The following is a 17,371-nucleotide window of genomic DNA, read 5'->3' as shown; positions in this document are numbered from 1 at the left end:
GAATTGGCATTCCCCTACCCAAATTCTAAAGACAGGTGTAGGAAGTTAGCACCCACCCCTTTCCTGGAAGAGTGAAATATTTTGGGAAGTATGAAAAGGGCAGAATATTATATTTCCCTGGATGAGAAATGGAGAAGCATATTTTACAGACAAAGCAGCTGCCACCTTCCTACCCACCACCCTTTGTCAATGGGCCATTAAGGCCTGGGCCAGTCTATTCTACATAACAAAGATCTGCCTCCTTCAGGCAGAGCCATAGTAGGAATTGCCAAAGATCCAACAAAGATAGGATTAGCCCTCTACACAATAGCAGCAGAAACTCACCACATGTGACCTGGGAAGCACATGTGACCATCGGCTAGCTAAGACCCCCACCCCCTGGGAGTCTGACAACCAATCAGGATACTCTTTTGGGGCCCCAAGAAATGCAGAGCCAGAGAGAGCATAAAAACCCGAGGATTTACTGTATCTAGCCCCTTTTCTGTTCAGGAACTCAAGCCATGTGATCCTGTCCACCATTAAACCATCTTTCCAAGCAGTCTCCATGTTTCCAGTGTCTGTTTCCCCACTTGGAGCAGAACCTAGAAGGATGTTTCTTCCAACACAGGACTTGACCTTTTAGGACATAATACCCTGTTTCCCCCAAAACAAGACATCCCCTGATAATAAGCCCAATCGGGCTTTTGAGCGCATGGTAATAAGACCAAGCGCTTATTTCAGGGTTCAAAAAAATATAAGACTGGGTCTTATTTTCGGGAAAACACGGTAGGATTAACTCACCACTATTGAAATACCAAAAGACACAAGCGCCTTCATTGCACCATCCCCAGAACAGTTCAAACTTCAAAGTCACAGAAACCTATAAAGATCCATCCACTCATTCGACCATTTTGTCAGCTGTCCCAGAACCACATGCTGTAGGTCCGTGATGACGAACCTATGGCACGCGTGGCAGAAGTGGCACACAGTACCCTCTCTGTGGGCACACGAGCCATCACCCCAGTTCAACTCCGCCGCATGCACGCTGGTCTCCCACCGGCCAGTTGGTCTTCAGGTCTCTGCCGCGCATGCGCGGGGGTGCGTGCATGGGGGGGCACATGCATATGCAGGGGTGCATGCGGGGGGCGCACGCATTGCATTTTGGGAGTTTGGGCACACACGCTTTGTGCACTCCGTCCAGAAAAAGTTAGCCATCACTGCTGTAGGTGGATTCTGCTCAATAATAAACTTTCTTTCTTAAGCAGCTTCCATTTTATTCCTGGCTTGGAACTGGAACTGGATTTTCTTCCTACACCACATTCTATTACAGAAGGACTTAGTCCAACAAGTCCGCCTCCTACCTTTATTTGTGAATAGAGATTATTTTTTAAAAAAAAAACCCTGATATGAGCCAAGGTGGCGCGGTGGTTAGAGTGCTGTACTGCAGCTACTTCAGCTGACTGCTAGTTCAGCAGATCAGCGGATCAAATCTCACCGGCTCAAGGTTGACTCAGCCTTCTGTCCTTCCAAGGTGGGTAAAAGGAGGACCCAGATTGTTGGGGGCAATATGCTATTTAGTATACTGTCTTTGGTGTAAACTGCCAGAATCCTTGGAGAGTGGGCGGTATAGAAATATGAATAATAAATAAAATAATATTCCTGCAAGCTTTTATGGTAAATTATGAAAAAAATTCACACTAACCGAGTTCCTTTGTTGATTGGATGCCGCTGTAAGTAGTTCTCGTGCTTCATGAGGGTAGTATTTTAAAACATTAACATCCCAAAAGTGAGCTTGCTAGCATTTCCCTCACATGCTGCTCATCCGGTTACCCTGCTAGCTTGAATGAATCATTTCACATTTCTGTCTTGAATTGTGATCAAAGCTAAGCAAGCAGAAAAGGCTGTTCAGAGACAAAGCATATGCGGCTCAAATGGGATCTAGTGAGACTGTTTATGGGTCATTAACAAGCAAGCCCCCTATGCTTGAGGCCTACCTTTAAAGAGGATGAAAGGTATTGTTGAGTCAACTGCATGGAACTTACAGAGTGTTCACGGTATCTTAGCTATGACATCAGAAGGCACCAGAACCATTTCACGGGCCAAACTTCCATTTCTTTTCTCTTGTGCTTCTGCTTCCCGACTCATTAATCCAAAACTGAGGACACGTCTGCTACTTTCATTCCAAAAGACGGGAATAATGCCTTTATTTCGGTATTACCGTCCATGGATTTATAGAAGGTACACTGCTAGACTGGGTACTATTTATGGCGAGACCTCCTGGGACCAGACCCAGCTGAGTAAAGTAAACCGGGAATACCTCAGCCGTGACTTCTTATGTTCAGCCAGGCACCCAATAAGATTGCAAGAAGCGTGAGGTAAGAGGCTTTATGTGTAATACCCGGTGGCAACAAATTGCAAATATGACGTTCAATGATCTAAAAGACCACGGGTGTCAAACTCGTAGTCACATGCCGTCACACGATGTATCGCAATGTTTTTTCCCTTCACGGAACTGGGGTGGGCGCATCCGGCCCATATGGGCCTCCGGTTTGACACCACTGATCTTGGCCACAGATAGAGAACCTGTGACTGCATAAATGCTGCTGGCAGTTCCTAGAATTCCTCCCGATTGGCCACAACTGCTAGGATACATAGATGTTTGAAATAAACTTTCTCTTCCTGATTTAGATTTCTGTCTTAGGCCGAAAACAAAACACACACACACATACAATGTCTGCATGAATTTTGCCAGCAGTGCATCAGATCAAAACAATCCTCACCTTCTTTTTGCTGATTGCAGTGTATCTGTCTCTAAGCTGCAATAGCAGTTGCACTGAGGGATGATCAAGGCCACTTTTTATATAAGAAAGGGAATATCATAATATCATTTTATAATTTGTCAAGACAACAGAGGCCTTTGGGTGGGGGAATAGTGTTGGAGGGAAAAGTTTGAAGTAAGTTTGTTGGTTTTTATTTGTATCTTTTCAAGAATGAGGTGGGGAAGGAATCATCTACTTGCTACTCAAGTGCTTCCCCAGTGACTTTAAGTTTTTTCATTGTTTTAAAACTTTCTAAATACCAACACCTTGATCTTATTCAGATAAAAGGTATCATACTGTTGAAACCATGCCACTAAGTATCACTGCAAGCCAGTAGGAAGAGAAAATTGAATTGTGAACTCCGTTTCTAAATATTAGGAAAAGGTATAGCAAAGCCAACTTGTTAAAATCATTCTTATTTCAAACATAGGCACTCACAAATAATCTCGTGTGCTTTTTAAAAAAAATAGGAATTTGGGCTGGATATGAGAAGGGCACACATTTATAATGTATTAACAGTGAAAAAGTCTACAGAACTGATTTGCCTTCTTTGAGCAATGCAAAAAAAGAATAAGCTTTAAAGATGCCAACGTAATTCTGCATTTCTCCCTTTGTGGCTTATTGAGTCATTGGCCGGTACGCTCTCATAGAGGGGCTCCTCCGGGTGCCGTTGGCCAAACAATGTCGACTGGCGGCCCCCAGGGGGAGAGCCTTCTCTGTGGGGGCACCTACTATCTGGAATGAGCTCCCCCCGGAGATACGGAGGATCCTGGATCTGCACACCTTCCGCCGTGCTCTTAAGACCTTTTTATTCCATCAGGCTGGCCTAGCCTAATCTTTTCCCTTTTTAAAATGTAAATTTTAATCTGTTTTAAATTATTGGGGTGTTTTAAATCTGTCTTGGGCCACAATTGTTTAATTCGGTTTCTTTGCTTTTAAATTTTGTATTTATGTGTTTTATCTGTGACTGTTCACCACCCTGAGTCCTTCGGGAGTAGGGTGGTATATAAATCAAATAAAATCTAAATCTAAATCTAATTATGATGCAACCAGAAATTCAAAACCCTTCCCAGACAGCTTGTCAAGATGGAAATGTCTTTGGAGAGTCTCAATCATCCAGGCCAGGGGTCTGCAACCTTAAACACTCAGAGAGCCATTTAGACCTGTTTCCCACAGAAAACACCAGGAGCCACAAAACCCTTCCCGTGCCTGACTATTTCTTGAGCAGCCACAAAACTAGCACATGTAGTTGAATTAAACATTGTTTTTCTTCTGAAACTTTTCTTTTCTTGGATTTATCAATGGGTGGCCTACCGGGGGTTGAAAAGCTCAATAAATAGTGTGCCAGCGGGTGTCGCACATTGCCGGTTGTGATGCATATTTTGAATGACAAGGAGCCGCAGCAGAGGGATGAAAGAGCCATGTGCGGCTCCAGAGCCGCAGGTTGCTGACCCCCTGATCCAGGTCATGGTTGTCCCAAAGGTGCTCTTCCAAAAGGCAATTGGTTTTTTTTCTTTGAAAACGTTTCGCTTCTCATCCAAGAAGCTTCTTCAGTTCCAACTCATAGAACTGAGGAAGCTTCTTGGATGAGAAGTGAAATGTTTTCAAAGGGAAAAAAAATCCACATTTTAAACATTGCCTTTGGGGCAAGACGGAAATGTATCAGGAACCCCAGTAAAGCTAGACAAGAATCCTTACTTCAGGAGGCAAAGACAAAAAGGCTTTAATAGGTTAAAGTAAGAAAGATACAGCAAGTGCCATAGCAAAAAAGAAACGAGAGTTACAGATTCCAGCTCCGTCCCATTCAGCTGATGCCTGGCCTGGCCCCCGCCCTTCCCCCACCCCACCCCACCCCACCCCACCCCCCCACCCCAGTTCCTTCTGGCACAGGTATGGAAAGGGAAACCAGGGCAGAATCAGGAGGCAGTGCAGTGTTCAGAATGCTCTGATCCCTATAGGAATGGGGAAGATGGATGGGGAAAGAGCACTTTCTCCAGGTTATGGAGTGACTTGGCACAAAAAGGGTTGCCGTTTACAACACCCAACTTGCCTGCAATCATGACCCTTACACATCAATAGGAAGGTGGATCAAGGTAGTCATCCAGCAATCACCTCTGAACAAAAGGCTCCAAGCCTGGCCATCTACTCGTCAAATGACAGAAACGGTCCAGGTCTTTCCCCCCCCCGACCCCTGGTCCACGCAGTACAGAAAATGGCAGGTTGTTTTTTTTTTTGTCAGCGATTGCAGGCAATCTTTTTGCATTCACATCAACTGAACTGGAACTCCCCTAGCAACTTCTGCAGAGGGTTGCTAGAGCAACCAATCCCACCTTCTCCACTAGTACATTCAGGGAGACAAATTACAGCAAGTGATCATGTATTAAAAAAAAAAAAAAAAAAATATCAAGTCAACACAATCTTATACAAGCACAGTTTTGTTTCAAAAATATTAAAAAGCACCCTCCCCCTCCCCTCCTCCCGACCCCGGGCACACTGGCGAGAACGGTGAACAGCTGGGGGCAGCCCTCGCAGGTCTAGCCGCTTCTCATTTCACTCCTGAGCTGTGGCCTCTCTGTAGCCGCCCTAAGGTAGCGGGGCAGAGAGGATGAGAAAGCAAAGCTGTGGATTCCAGCCCTTGGTCTAGAACTGGGGAGGGAACAAAAAAGAAATCGGTTAATTCAAAATTGTTATGACTGCTGCTCATATAATACAAATTAACCAAGGCAAACACCATCAGTGTCTTCTCACACACACACAGGTACCCACAATATAATCACTGCAGGTTTTACGACAGTATTCTAGAGCAGGGCACTTCTTTCTCCTTCTGTCCCGGCCACTTTTTACAGAGGCACAATTGAGAGCGTTTTGACAAACTGCAGCACTGTTTGGTTCGGTGGCAGCAGTGCCTCAGATAGAAAGTCCATACAGAGAGTGGTAAGGACAGCCGAGAAGGTTATAGGAAGCTCGCTCTCCGTTATCCAGGATACTGCTTATAAACGCTATGTGCTTACACCTCGAAGCATTCTGAGAGACTCCACACATCTACTTCACGATCTGTTTCTGTTGCTCACCTCTGGGAGGAGGTTTTCAAGTATTTCTAGCAGGACTTCCAGATTGTGTAACAGCTTTGTTCCCTATGCCATCCGTCTGGTAAACGCACAAGATTTGTTTTTCTTGCCATGCACATGTATCTGAACTAGACTGTGTTGTTTCTCTGTATCATATAATATATGTGGGTATATGCATAATTTTGTATTTATTTACTTTGTTATGTTTATGTAGTGTATATTGGAGGTGGTGACCCTTTGAGAGCTGTATGCAATGAAATATCATTTTAATGTATGCCGATTAGTGTACATTCAAAGTGACAATAAATTTAGTCTAAGTCTAAGGGCTTTTCAAACTTCTCCATACTGCAAAACCTGTTTATTCCAAAAATAAATAAATCCTCGAACCGTAATCCACAAAACAGTAGCCATGGTGTTTCTTCATTGGCGAACAAGGCCTATTCTTTCCATAGTACAGGTAGTCCTCGAGATACGACTCTAGTGGTGCTTGTCCATCATGGTTGCATATCTTAAGGGCAGTGGTGGGCTGTTGCATAGTCACAAGGGTTCAGGCAAACCCTTAGCTCTGATCGCTGGCTGGGCCCACCCACCCACCCCTGTTCTATGTTATTCATTTATAACTTACTTTCTGGCTGACCCAGTTGCGTTCCACACCGCCCCTGCTGTTCTCACTGGAGCTGCCTGAGCTGATTAGGAGTCTGTTTGAAGCTCCGTTTCTGTCCCAAAGGGGCGCGTGCAAGCGAGCACGTGCGCACGCTCACAGAAAGTGAACCTTTTGTTAAAGAAAGTGCAGCTCACCTCTGCTTAAGGGTCATTTAATAGGTCAGCCACATGACCGACCCATTTTATGACCTTTTTGTGGCAGTCTTTAAATGAATCACTGTGGTCATTAAATGCCACAGTAGATCAATCATTCACTATTGTTGTAGATTTGCTGAAAACCAAAAGTGTTATATTCCACAAAACTGTCCTAAAACATGTTTATATGGATCCTGGGAAGCTGAAAATGGCCATAAATGCAGCTGTCTTGCCCAGCACCAGAAGTCTGACCACATGGCTGCAGAGGGGTCCAAACATCAGAACTTCAGAACCCAGGTCACAGGTCCCATTTTTGGGATCAGTTGTTAAGCAACTGACATCAGTGGAGAACTAGCTGCATGTGTCAGCCTTTTGGGATACATCAGTCCAAATTCATGCAGAGTGGTACCATAAGATTATGGTAACAGAACCCTGCAAATCTATGCTTCTCCCCACCTTCCCTCCATCTTTGTGAGAACTAGGGAGGGTTTTGTTTAAGACATTTTCTCAAGTTACAGTTTTGTCCCAGGCTCAGGATCCTATGGTCTGACTGTTGTCAGATCTTCCTCCTGTTCTTCAAGGTTACTCCTTTTGCCTGTTACAGTGTATTAGAAAAATGACTATGGATGCCCTACTGTACTTGACCAAATCTCTTTGTTGTCTTCAGTCTCTCCCTACGACCCTAAGTGAGTTTGCAGAACGCAGTTTGAAAATATCTATCTTATGAGCAAGATACAAATTGCTCTGAATTTTGTAATGGAATAAAATACGCCTCCCATTATACTGCCCTCTCTCCTAAAGCTTTCGCATTTACTGTTCCTGGCACTTTGTCACTCATATTCATACCATATGGAGCATGACATTCTACAAGGAACAATTGGATTCCCACTAGAACTCTTTTCCACAAACGAACCGCAAATTCCAGCTCATTTATACAACACTACTTTTTCACCCTGTAATAAATTATTCTCAATGGTAAATCAGTTCACAACATATTCATTTCAGACTGTGTGATAAGCCTTTAGATGAGAGATTTTAATTTAGGATTCCCACGCTCACAGGTAACATTGGGGGTGGGGGTGGATGGGGGGAAGCCCTTCTTAATTCTAAAGGTTTTAAAAGGCAACAACTCCATCTTCCCTTTTAATAATTTAAGTCCTGCCTAATAAGCAGCCACAAGAGACTGGTGCTTTTAACATACTATTTGGACATCATTTGTATAAGGTGTAAAATAAGCCCTTACATTCTTAAGGAACTCTTCTGCCACAAGGCGAGCCCTAGCATTGACTGACAGTTTCATTTCACTGATTTCCTTGTCAATTTCCTCCATAAAATGAATGACAAAGTCCACCAGCTTGTGCTTGTACATCTGCTCTGTATGGAAATTTGTGATCAAGAAGCTAATGTCATAGCCCTAAAAAAAAAAAAAAGCAAATTGTTAGCATCAGTGAACCCAAGACTCAGCCATCAATTCTTCTATACTGTTGACTATTGATTTAGCATAGACAAAAATAATCTATCTTTTTCTTTTGGTTGCTTGTGTTCTAAAGATCTAATATTGTGCATAAGAAGTAAGTTCTGCCATATTAATATTTGAAATCAGTCTGCGCTACCTACATAGTAAGTCCAACAGTTGAAAAAGAACAGACAAAATATTGAAGGTAATAATAAACATTACCAATTATGCAGTATTTATTTATTAAGTTTAGTTACTTGTATTCAGCCTCATTTGATTTTTTCCAAGTATATGTATAAAAAATAGACATTATCCTGACAGCTAGTACAAAAACCAAGTCTCATACAATTCATCCACGGTTAAACAGACCAAATCAGAGATAAAAGCAGTCTAATAAAGCCACGTTATTTGATTTTGTGAAAAGAGATTATTGTTACTGATTTAAATATGCCTTAAAGGTAAGAGGCACATTGAAATTTTAGGCCTGCTGGAAAGCTTAAGATGTAAAATAATCCATACGTTGGTACTATTGTCAACAGAATCACACACTTAGGACAACAATGACTCTGTATTTCCCACCTCAACTGGTTTCCGACGTAAAATGAAGAAGTTTTCTGCTCTCATCATCATGAACCGCATAAATTTGTGACACAGAATTTTCTCAATCTCATCAGCCTGCAGAAGGAAAATAGGAACCCATGAGCCTTTTCTCCAGGATGAGCGGCAGTAAGCACCTCACCTGTAACGTGTGACTTACCTGTTTCACAGCAATGCTAACGCGCACAGAGTTGATAGAACCTTCAATTAAGACTTTCTCTTTCTCATTCCTGCTAATGATCACAGGCTGCAAGAGGAGTTCTTTACTGCTTCTGCAAACCCAGAAAGACATTTTTACATCAGAGACTGGGCAATAGATAAAAGGTAAAGGTTCCCCTCGCACATATGTGCTAATCGCTCACGACTCTAGGGGTCGGTGTTCACCTCCGTTTCAAAGCCGAAGAGCCAGCACTGTCCGAAGACGTCTCCGGGGTCATGTGGCCAGCATGACTAAACGCCAAAGGTGCATGGAACGCTGTTACCTTCCCACCAAAGTTGGTCCCTATTTTTCTACTTGCATTTTTTACGTGCTTTCGAACTGCTAGGTTGGCAGAAGCTGGGACAAGTAACGGGAGCTTACTCCGTTCCACGGCACTAGGAATTCAAACCGCTGAACTGCCAACCTTTCCATTGACAATCTCTGCATCTTAGCCACTGAGCCACCGCGTCCCTTCCCAATACAGACTGGGCAATACAGAGGCTCATACACTCCATCCTCTGGATATATTTTAACATACCACCGTAACCAATCCTACTCATTATATTTTCAAATCCACAATCGTGAAATGTGCTACTCGTGATGAAAATGATACCAAAGAATTATCAGTGATGCAGAACAATGGCAGATAGGCTGCTGTATGTAAAATGGGCTGTGGGTTGCTTAACACATTATTTTAGCAACAGAAAATTTATACCTGTTTTTTTTTTTTACAGTTATGTTTTTGGTAGGTTGGGCTAAAGTTTCTTTTTGCATGAAGACCAATGCAAAGAATAAGTTAAGCAGCTCTGCTTTCTCTGGACAACTCCAAATGAATAACACCATAATCAAATACATATTTTACATAGCAACAGAAAGAAAACCTCCATGCAGAATTTTAAAACACTCCGGATGCTGAACTGTGGATCAGACCATGACCCCCTAATTGGAGTAGACATCAGATTGGAAAAAAACTAAAATCCTAACGAGCTGTAACCTAGAACCCAGAACAATACAAGTTTCAGGCTCGAAACAGATGTAAAGACCTGGATTTATGTATAGAGAACATGAAAAATTGTGCTAAGACGTTGAAGTGCTTTTAAATGATGGTGGTAGGAAGTATATAACAAGAGCCAGAAGGTAAGAAACAAGACTAGCTATCAAACAAGGCCACAGACATAGCTATGGAAAGAGAAGTGGCAAAAGCCAAAGGAGATCTTGGGAAAACCAGAGAATTTAATGAAAACTTCCATCAACCAGCAAAGAGAGATAATAAGGTAGTATATCTGAGTGCAGATTGCAGAAAGTAACAGACTGTGAAGAACAAGAGATCTGTTTAAGAAATTCCAAGACATCGCGAGAACATGAGAAAGAGTTAATAATGGATCATAATGTTAAAAACCATTTAGTTCTTCATGCAGAATACTTGTGTAAGACCAACTCTCCCATCTGAGAGAGAAGAATCGTAGGGCTGGAAGGGATCTTGGAGGTCTCCTGCCCAAGGGAGGAGTCCTTATACCATCCCAAACAGATGGTTGTCCAATTTTTTTCTTGGAAACCTCCAGCGATGGAGCACCCACAACTCTGGGAGGCAAACTGTTTTACTGGCTAATTGCTCTCAGTGTCAAGAAATTTCCCCGTAATTCCAGGTGGGAATGTCTCATTAACAAGCTTCTACCCATTGCTTCTTATTCTTCCCTCAAACGTTTTGGAGAACAAGTCAACCCCCTCATCTTTGTGACTGCTCCTCAAGTACCAAAACTGGAAGTCTCACTAATGCATTATAGAGCCATGTTCTATATTCTCGTGATCTTAATGCTATCCCACTGTTAATGCAATCTGTTAAGGCCTGCATTGGCTTTTTTGGCAGCTGCAGCACACTGTTGGCCCGTACTTAAGTGGTGGTACACTAGGACATCTAGATCCCTCTCCTAGTTACTACTGTTGAGTCAGGTACTGCCTGTTCTATACCTGTGTATTTGGTTTCTCCAGCCTAAGTACAGGATCCTGCTTTTCTCACTACTCAACTGTATCTTACTGGAAGCGGCCCATGGCTCTAGTCTGTCAAGATCCTTCTGAATCCTGAATCTTATCTTCCAAAGTGTTAAAAATTCCCCCCAGCTTGGTGTCCTCTGCAAATTTGACGGCTCCTCTTCTACTGAGGATGAATTACTGGTGCTTGAGGAGAAAGTCAGATGAGCTATAAACCCGCTGGCAAAAAAACGAAAACCCCAAGGGATGGATGATCTCCCAGGAGGCTGGCATAGAAACGATAAAGGCCATAACAGCCCTCTGCCAATAAATATGGGGAAAAACAGCACGGCCTAAAGATTATCTAGTCTAGAGGGAAGATTGAATATTTTTATCTACCTATAAAGAACAATTAAAGGAATGTTCTAATGTGCTAGGATATTGCTGAAAACTCTGTACAAAATAGAAGTCATCTAAGAAAAGAGCAGAAAGAACAGGGAACACAAATCTATATAGCTGATATTAAGAGAGCAATGGAAACAGCAAAAGATAATCAGAGTTCTATTATTGCTTGAAAGAAAGAAACACTGCTGCCTTTGCTATTAACACCCAATGCAACCACTTAAACTGCAATGCATTAGCCCTATTTGCATTTTGATATTATTAATCTGCTTCACATCTGATACCGTTTAAATATTTGCCTACAATTTTATTCTCATGATTCAGTTTCTTGAAATGGAACTACATGCATTCTTGGCCATCCAGAATTGCAGAGCTTCCTCTTTACACAATTTCAAATGGGTTGTTAGAGCACTTTTCTCTAGCTGCGAGTGACTGCATTCTAAAATGCATACCGTGTTTCCCCGAAAATAAGACTGGGCCTTATATTATTTTTTTGCTCCCAAAGACGCCTTAGGGCTTATTTTCTGATTAGGTCTTCTTTTTGGGGAAATACGGTAATAATTGCCTCTGTCTAACTGATGATTTTAACTGGGGCTTATTTTTGGGGTAGGGCTTATATTACAAGCATCCTGAAAAATCATGCTAGGGCTTATTTTCCGGTTGGGTCTTATTTTCGGGGAAGCCGGTAGTAATTTGGACAGATTTCCAGGGACATCCTAGAATTGCTCCAAAACACGGACACAAACCTTAAAAAATGTTTCCAGCTCTAATTGTAAATAGCTAAACATGTCCAAGTCAAATGGATGAAAACAAAGTTCATCTGTATGCAGCAGCAGCAGTCTTATTATTTATTTATTATTTATTTATTTATTAGTTCGATTTATATGCCGCCCTTCTCCAGAGACTCAGGGCAGCTTACAATGCTTTTAAGCAATAGCCTTCATACTTTTGTATATACCTGCTTAGTAGGGCTTTCGCCCCCCCCCCCAAGCGGTGTTCTTTTTTATACAAAGTCAGCTTACTGCCCCCACAATCCGGGTCCTCATTTTACCTACCTTCGAAAGGATGGAAGGCTGAGTCAACCGTGAGCCTGGTGAGATTTGAACTTGCAGTAATTGCAGGCAGCTGGCAATTAAGTGCTACTTTAACAGCACTTAGTCCACTGCGCCACCAGGCTCAGTCTTACAACACTTCAACACAATTCTACAGAAAACTATTGCAACAGGCATATAGTTACCCAGATTCCTACATTAACTTGAGGAACTTTGTCTCAAAAAGACTGAGGAAAGTAGTGAATCTTACAAAAATAAAGGTCTCATCTAATTAAATCAGGCCACTGGACCATTCAGCGATTTGGTTTTTTAAGGAAGGGCTTTTCCCACTGAACTATAGGCCTTCACTGTAACTGTAACTATAGCCCTTCTTTTTCTTAATAGAGCTTATACTCTATATGCCTGAAGAGATGCTACAAGAATGTTTTAAGGCAGGGGTCTCCAACCTTGGCAACGTTAAGCCTGGTGGACTTCAACTCCCAGAATTCCCCAGCCAGCTTAATGTTGCTAAGGCTGGAGACCCGTTTTAAGGAACAGTCTGCAAGTGGAATCTATGATGTCTCAGGATGGGACTGGGTAGAATCCCATTCAGAACCATTGTTTTATGCTAATTAGGGAGGGATTAGGGTCAGGGTTGGAGTGGGCTGGGCTGGGTGGGCTGGGCTGGGCTGGGCTAAAAGGCCTCAAATAATCTTTGAAAGGAAATACAGAAAATACAAATGGAAAAATGTTAAGCAAGGCAGACCAAGATAGCAATATGATCAAGACATGAAGTATGGTAAAGTATGGGGGTGGAATGAAATGGAGATTGAGCTAGTAAAAGAAAAACGTTGTTTCTGCATCACATACAGTATGTCATTTCTGATCCAACAGCAACGCAGCAAGAATACTCCATAGATTTACACAAGAGGATTTTTTAAAATATTGATTCCTTTTAATATTTACCTATTTGTGTCAAATTAAGAATATAAAAGTTCTGATAAATTAGAGCCATGCAGCATATTATTTCTACTGAGGCCACACTATATGGGAAACCCCAAAGCAAAAAATGGGTCCTTATCACTGTCTGGCTTGTGTTCTATAGCAGGGGTCTCCAACCTTGGCAACTTTAAGACTTGCGGACTTCAACTCCCAGAGTTCCTCACCTAGCAAAGCCAACAAGTCTTAAAAGTTGCCGAGGTTGGAGACCCCTGTTCTATAGCAACTCCTATTCTGAAGCTTGGTCTACATACAACTATCATTAATAGGATATATTAATAACCATCACTGTGTCTTAAGTTACTGTGTTTGAAATTTGAAAACCACCTCATATACATTTTAGTTATCTAGATATCTAATGAATTAATGTGTGTCAAACTTGAATGGAAACAGCCCATAAATGGTACACTCCATAATTCGTTAGCTGAACTTATTGCAGGAGAAACTAGTGAGTTCAATATTGACTAGACTTCTCATGTGATGCATGTAGACTACTAGACTTCATCAGATGGGTGCACAGTTAACATTTTTATGTCACATAAAATACTGTTTTATATATTAAAACATAACACACATGAATCCATAAATTCAATGTAGGAAAAGGCAAAACAGACTGACTGGAGCTGAGAAAATTGTAACATGTGTTCAATGTATTTTTTTTAAAGTGCCAGATAATGCACAAATACTGATAATGCAGTATTTACAAAAAGAAATAAAGGCAATGCTGAGGAAGGTGCGAAAAAAATGTATAAGCTTATAAGCCATTTTATATCAGCAGCAGCCATTCATGACCTGTGGCTCCACCAGGAGCTAAAGGTCTATTTAAGAATCACTAATTTGGAATTAAGAAGTAGTATGAGGCAATATCCCAACAGGACAGTATAATATATAACTATATAGAAGCCATGAACATTAGGCCGAAAGCTATTGCAACCATAAAATGAAGCAGACCATAAACAGAAGCAAAATAAGAATTAAAAAAATTAAAATATTACCACCTTATTGATGAACCAACTAACCCTAAAGCTCAAAAGATTGAATAAAAAAGCTTTTGAAATTTCCAGAAGCATTTTTGGGTATAATTGTGTGTTTTTGTGATACAGTATTATGGGGAACCTCAGAAAGTGTAGGACAAGAGAACAGAAGTGAAAGACGTGTACAGATTCTTTTCACTAAAACTTAGTCCAACGAATTAATTGACCATTCCTTCTCTGATTCCATGACAATTTATAGGACAAGTCATTCATTTTGATACCTCCATGCTGTTTTTCACAATTTTGTATGCCATCAAATTTCTCTTCCACCTATTCTCTATACATTTATATCCTGTCTTTTTAAACAACACATAGCAGCCAACATGCCCAATACTCTTTCTTCCTCTGCTTTTCCTCACAACAACCCTATGAAAGGGGTTAGGCTGAGAGTGACTGATTGGTCCAAAGTCAGCCAGCCAGCTTTCATGCCTAAGATGAGACTAGAAGTCAATTTCCTGGTTTCTAGCCTGGTGCCTTAATCACTAGACCAAACTAGCTCCCTCTATCTTTAATAGTTTTAAATAATTATTAAATAGCTTTAAATTAAAACACCTTTAATACAGCTTTGCCATCAACTGCCCTTTGGGTTTGCATTTGCGGCTTTAATAAATTAGGGCAGATACAGGTAGTCCTCGACTTACAACAGTTCACTTAGTGATTGTTCAAAGTTACGGCACTGAAAACAGTGACTTATGGCCATTTTTCACACTTATGATTGTTGCAGCATCCCTACAGTCATGTGATTTACATTTGGATGCTTGACAACTGACTCACATGTATGACGGTTGCAGTCCCAGAGTCATGTGATCCCCTTTTGCGACCTGACAAGCAAAAGCCAATAGAGAAATGAGATTCACTTAACAACTGTGTTATTAATTTAATTACTGTAATGATTCACTTAACAAATGTGGTGAGAAGTCATAACTCCGGGTGAAGCTCACTTAAAAAACTTCTCACTTAGCAACATAAATATTGAGCTCAATTGTGGTCATAAGTTGAGGAATACCTGCATTCTTATTTTAAAAGCCTATTTCCAAATCCAATTTCTGAAGGAGGGGAAAGCTACACCTGATGAGGCCATATAAAACTCTTTGGACACATTATGGCAGAGGTGTCAAACTCGATTGCGTCACGTGACGTATCGCAACGGTTGTTTTGTTTTGTTTTTTTGCCTTTGCGGGTGGGCGGGGCCTGTGTGTGACACATTCCACAGCTCGACACCCCTGCATTATGTGAAGACAGCGGTGGGATTCAGCCAGTTCGCACCACTTCGGGAGAACCGGTTGTTAACTTTCCGAGCAGTTTGGCAAACTGGTTGTTGAAAGAAACCATTAGGGCAGAGAACTGGTTGTTAAATTACTTGAATCCCACCACTGGGTGAAGATCCAACTCTCTGGAAAAGGCTGCAATGGTGGGAAAGGTGCAAGGAAAGAGAAGGAAGAAGAACGACCAGCAGCCAGGCGGACGGGTTCCGTTATAGCGGCAACGAGCGCACCCTTGAGAGGCGTGAAAAAGGAAAGGATTAAAGAATAGATTGTCACAGAGAAAAATATATATCAGCTGCTAGGCACAATAAAAAAACGATTTTTTTGGGGGGGAGTGTACAGACTCCCCCGCCTTGCAATCCAACACACATCAAAGCGTCATTCTGCCTCCTCCACTGAACCTTCAGGCACAGACCTGACTTCCACCTCGGGTTTGTTGTGCCTCTCGACCACCTGGGAGGAGAAGTTCTCCAGGCACAAGGCAGCCTGCAGGGTGGCACGCACTGCGTTGAGGTAAGGGCGCAGAGTGGCTGTCTGTAGGAAGGAGAGAGAAGTGGGGGGGGGGGGAGAAAAAAGGGATCACGAATTTGGGGAGATCCTCCAGCCCTTTGCAAATCCCCCCTCCCCCACCCCTCTGGTCCAGCAGAGATCTTCTCGCTCTCTGACGTCAGCGCTTTCCAAAACCACAGAAGGCGGGCTTCCTTTTCCCGGTGTTTCCCTGCCTCCGATCCCAACGTGGGATCCGGCGATCCGGGCTAGTTCGATCCCAGCCGAAGGGTTTGGCCGCCGCCGCCTCCGCCTCCGCTCCCAATCCCGCCTGGCCATGGACCGCTCTCCAACCCCCCCCTTTTTTTTTTTTTAACCCCAGGCCTCCATCGCGTCAAGCCCCCCCCCCCACTTCTCGCCGCCTTCAGCGCTTCCCTCGCTCGCTCCCTCCAAGAGCCCCTCCGCCCACTCACCATGGCAGCAAAGAGAAGACTAAGCAGCCGCTGCACCCCCCGAGACCTGGTCCAGAAAACGGAAGCGGAAGTGGCCTCCACCAAACAAGAGCTCCACTTCCGCACGGGCTGGCCCGTTCCAACACTCCCTCCCCACGGGTGAGCGCGCGGGGTCTTAAATCTTAACCCTCCCTTTTTTTCCTCTTTCTTAATGAGGTATTCGCAACACGCCACGCAACATTCCATGACGGCAGCGAAGGAGGCCGAAACGTCTCCTTCGTAGGAAACAAGAGGCAAATTCGTTTTCCTTCCCCCACACCACCCCCATTTTTCGGTGAGTACGGTATGACCCATCCTCCCTGCCTCCATATTTGGCCATCAGAAGAGTCAGGGTGGGTGGAGTCAAAAGGACGCCAAGTTTTTTTTTTTTTTAATTAAAAAGCGACGCGTTCTACGGCTCCGCGCGCTGGTTTGCAGCCAATGAGAGCGAAGTAAGAAAGCGTGGCCAATGACAAGGTTCGACCGCTGAGACCGGAAGGGGCGGAAGTCTCCGGGCAGAGAGAGTTTTTTTTTTTTTTTTTGGGTGGGAGACTTCGGGGTGATACTTTTCCCTTCACCCCTCCCCCCCCCACGTCGCCGCTATGGCGGTTGGGAGGCTCCCTCGCGCCCAACTGCTGCATCTGCGGGGGATACGAGGCGCCCCTCTTCCCTTCCTGGCGCGCTCCGAATGGGTGTAACCCGGAAGGAGCCTCTGGAACCGGAAACGCCCCCAATAATTTCTTCCCCCCCCTCCCCCGCCTTTCTCCAGCGCCCCCTCC

The 17,371-nt window shown here is 43.2% G+C and overlaps 1 protein-coding gene across 1 annotated transcript; it reads right to left on the bottom strand.

Moving 5' to 3' along the window:
- Positions 1 to 4,674: 4,674 nt before the first annotated feature.
- Positions 4,675 to 16,628, bottom strand: ARPC4 (actin related protein 2/3 complex subunit 4). Its single transcript, XM_070936768.1, has 6 exons — positions 16,575 to 16,628; positions 16,031 to 16,149; positions 8,878 to 8,989; positions 8,700 to 8,795; positions 7,908 to 8,078; positions 4,675 to 5,444 (listed from the first exon to the last, which is right to left on the bottom strand). Exons 1-6 carry the CDS (start codon positions 16,575 to 16,577, stop codon positions 5,439 to 5,441), a joined length of 507 nt encoding a protein of 168 aa, XP_070792869.1. The 5' UTR covers positions 16,578 to 16,628; the 3' UTR covers positions 4,675 to 5,438.
- Positions 16,629 to 17,371: the final 743 nt, after the last annotated feature.

This window comes from Pituophis catenifer, unplaced genomic scaffold (assembly GCF_029215685.1).
Source record: "Pituophis catenifer annectens isolate HBS135680 unplaced genomic scaffold, rPitCat1.0.hap2 SCAF_2, whole genome shotgun sequence".
Classification (NCBI taxonomy): Eukaryota; Metazoa; Chordata; class Lepidosauria; order Squamata; family Colubridae; genus Pituophis; species Pituophis catenifer.
The sequence above is the reverse complement of the archived record's forward strand: the minus strand, read 5'-3'. Positions and strand labels throughout refer to the sequence as shown.

Excerpts from the sequence above, each read along its gene's own strand:
- ARPC4 (XM_070936768.1), bottom strand. Across the intron at positions 8,990-16,030 it reads AAACCCGAGGTGGAAGTCAG|AAGCAGTAAAGAACTCCTCT; the intron begins GTCTGTGCCTGA and ends CTGGGTTTGCAG. Across the intron at positions 8,796-8,877 it reads TTAGCATTGCTGTGAAACAG|GCTGATGAGATTGAGAAAAT; the intron begins GTAAGTCACACG and ends TTCCTTCTGCAG.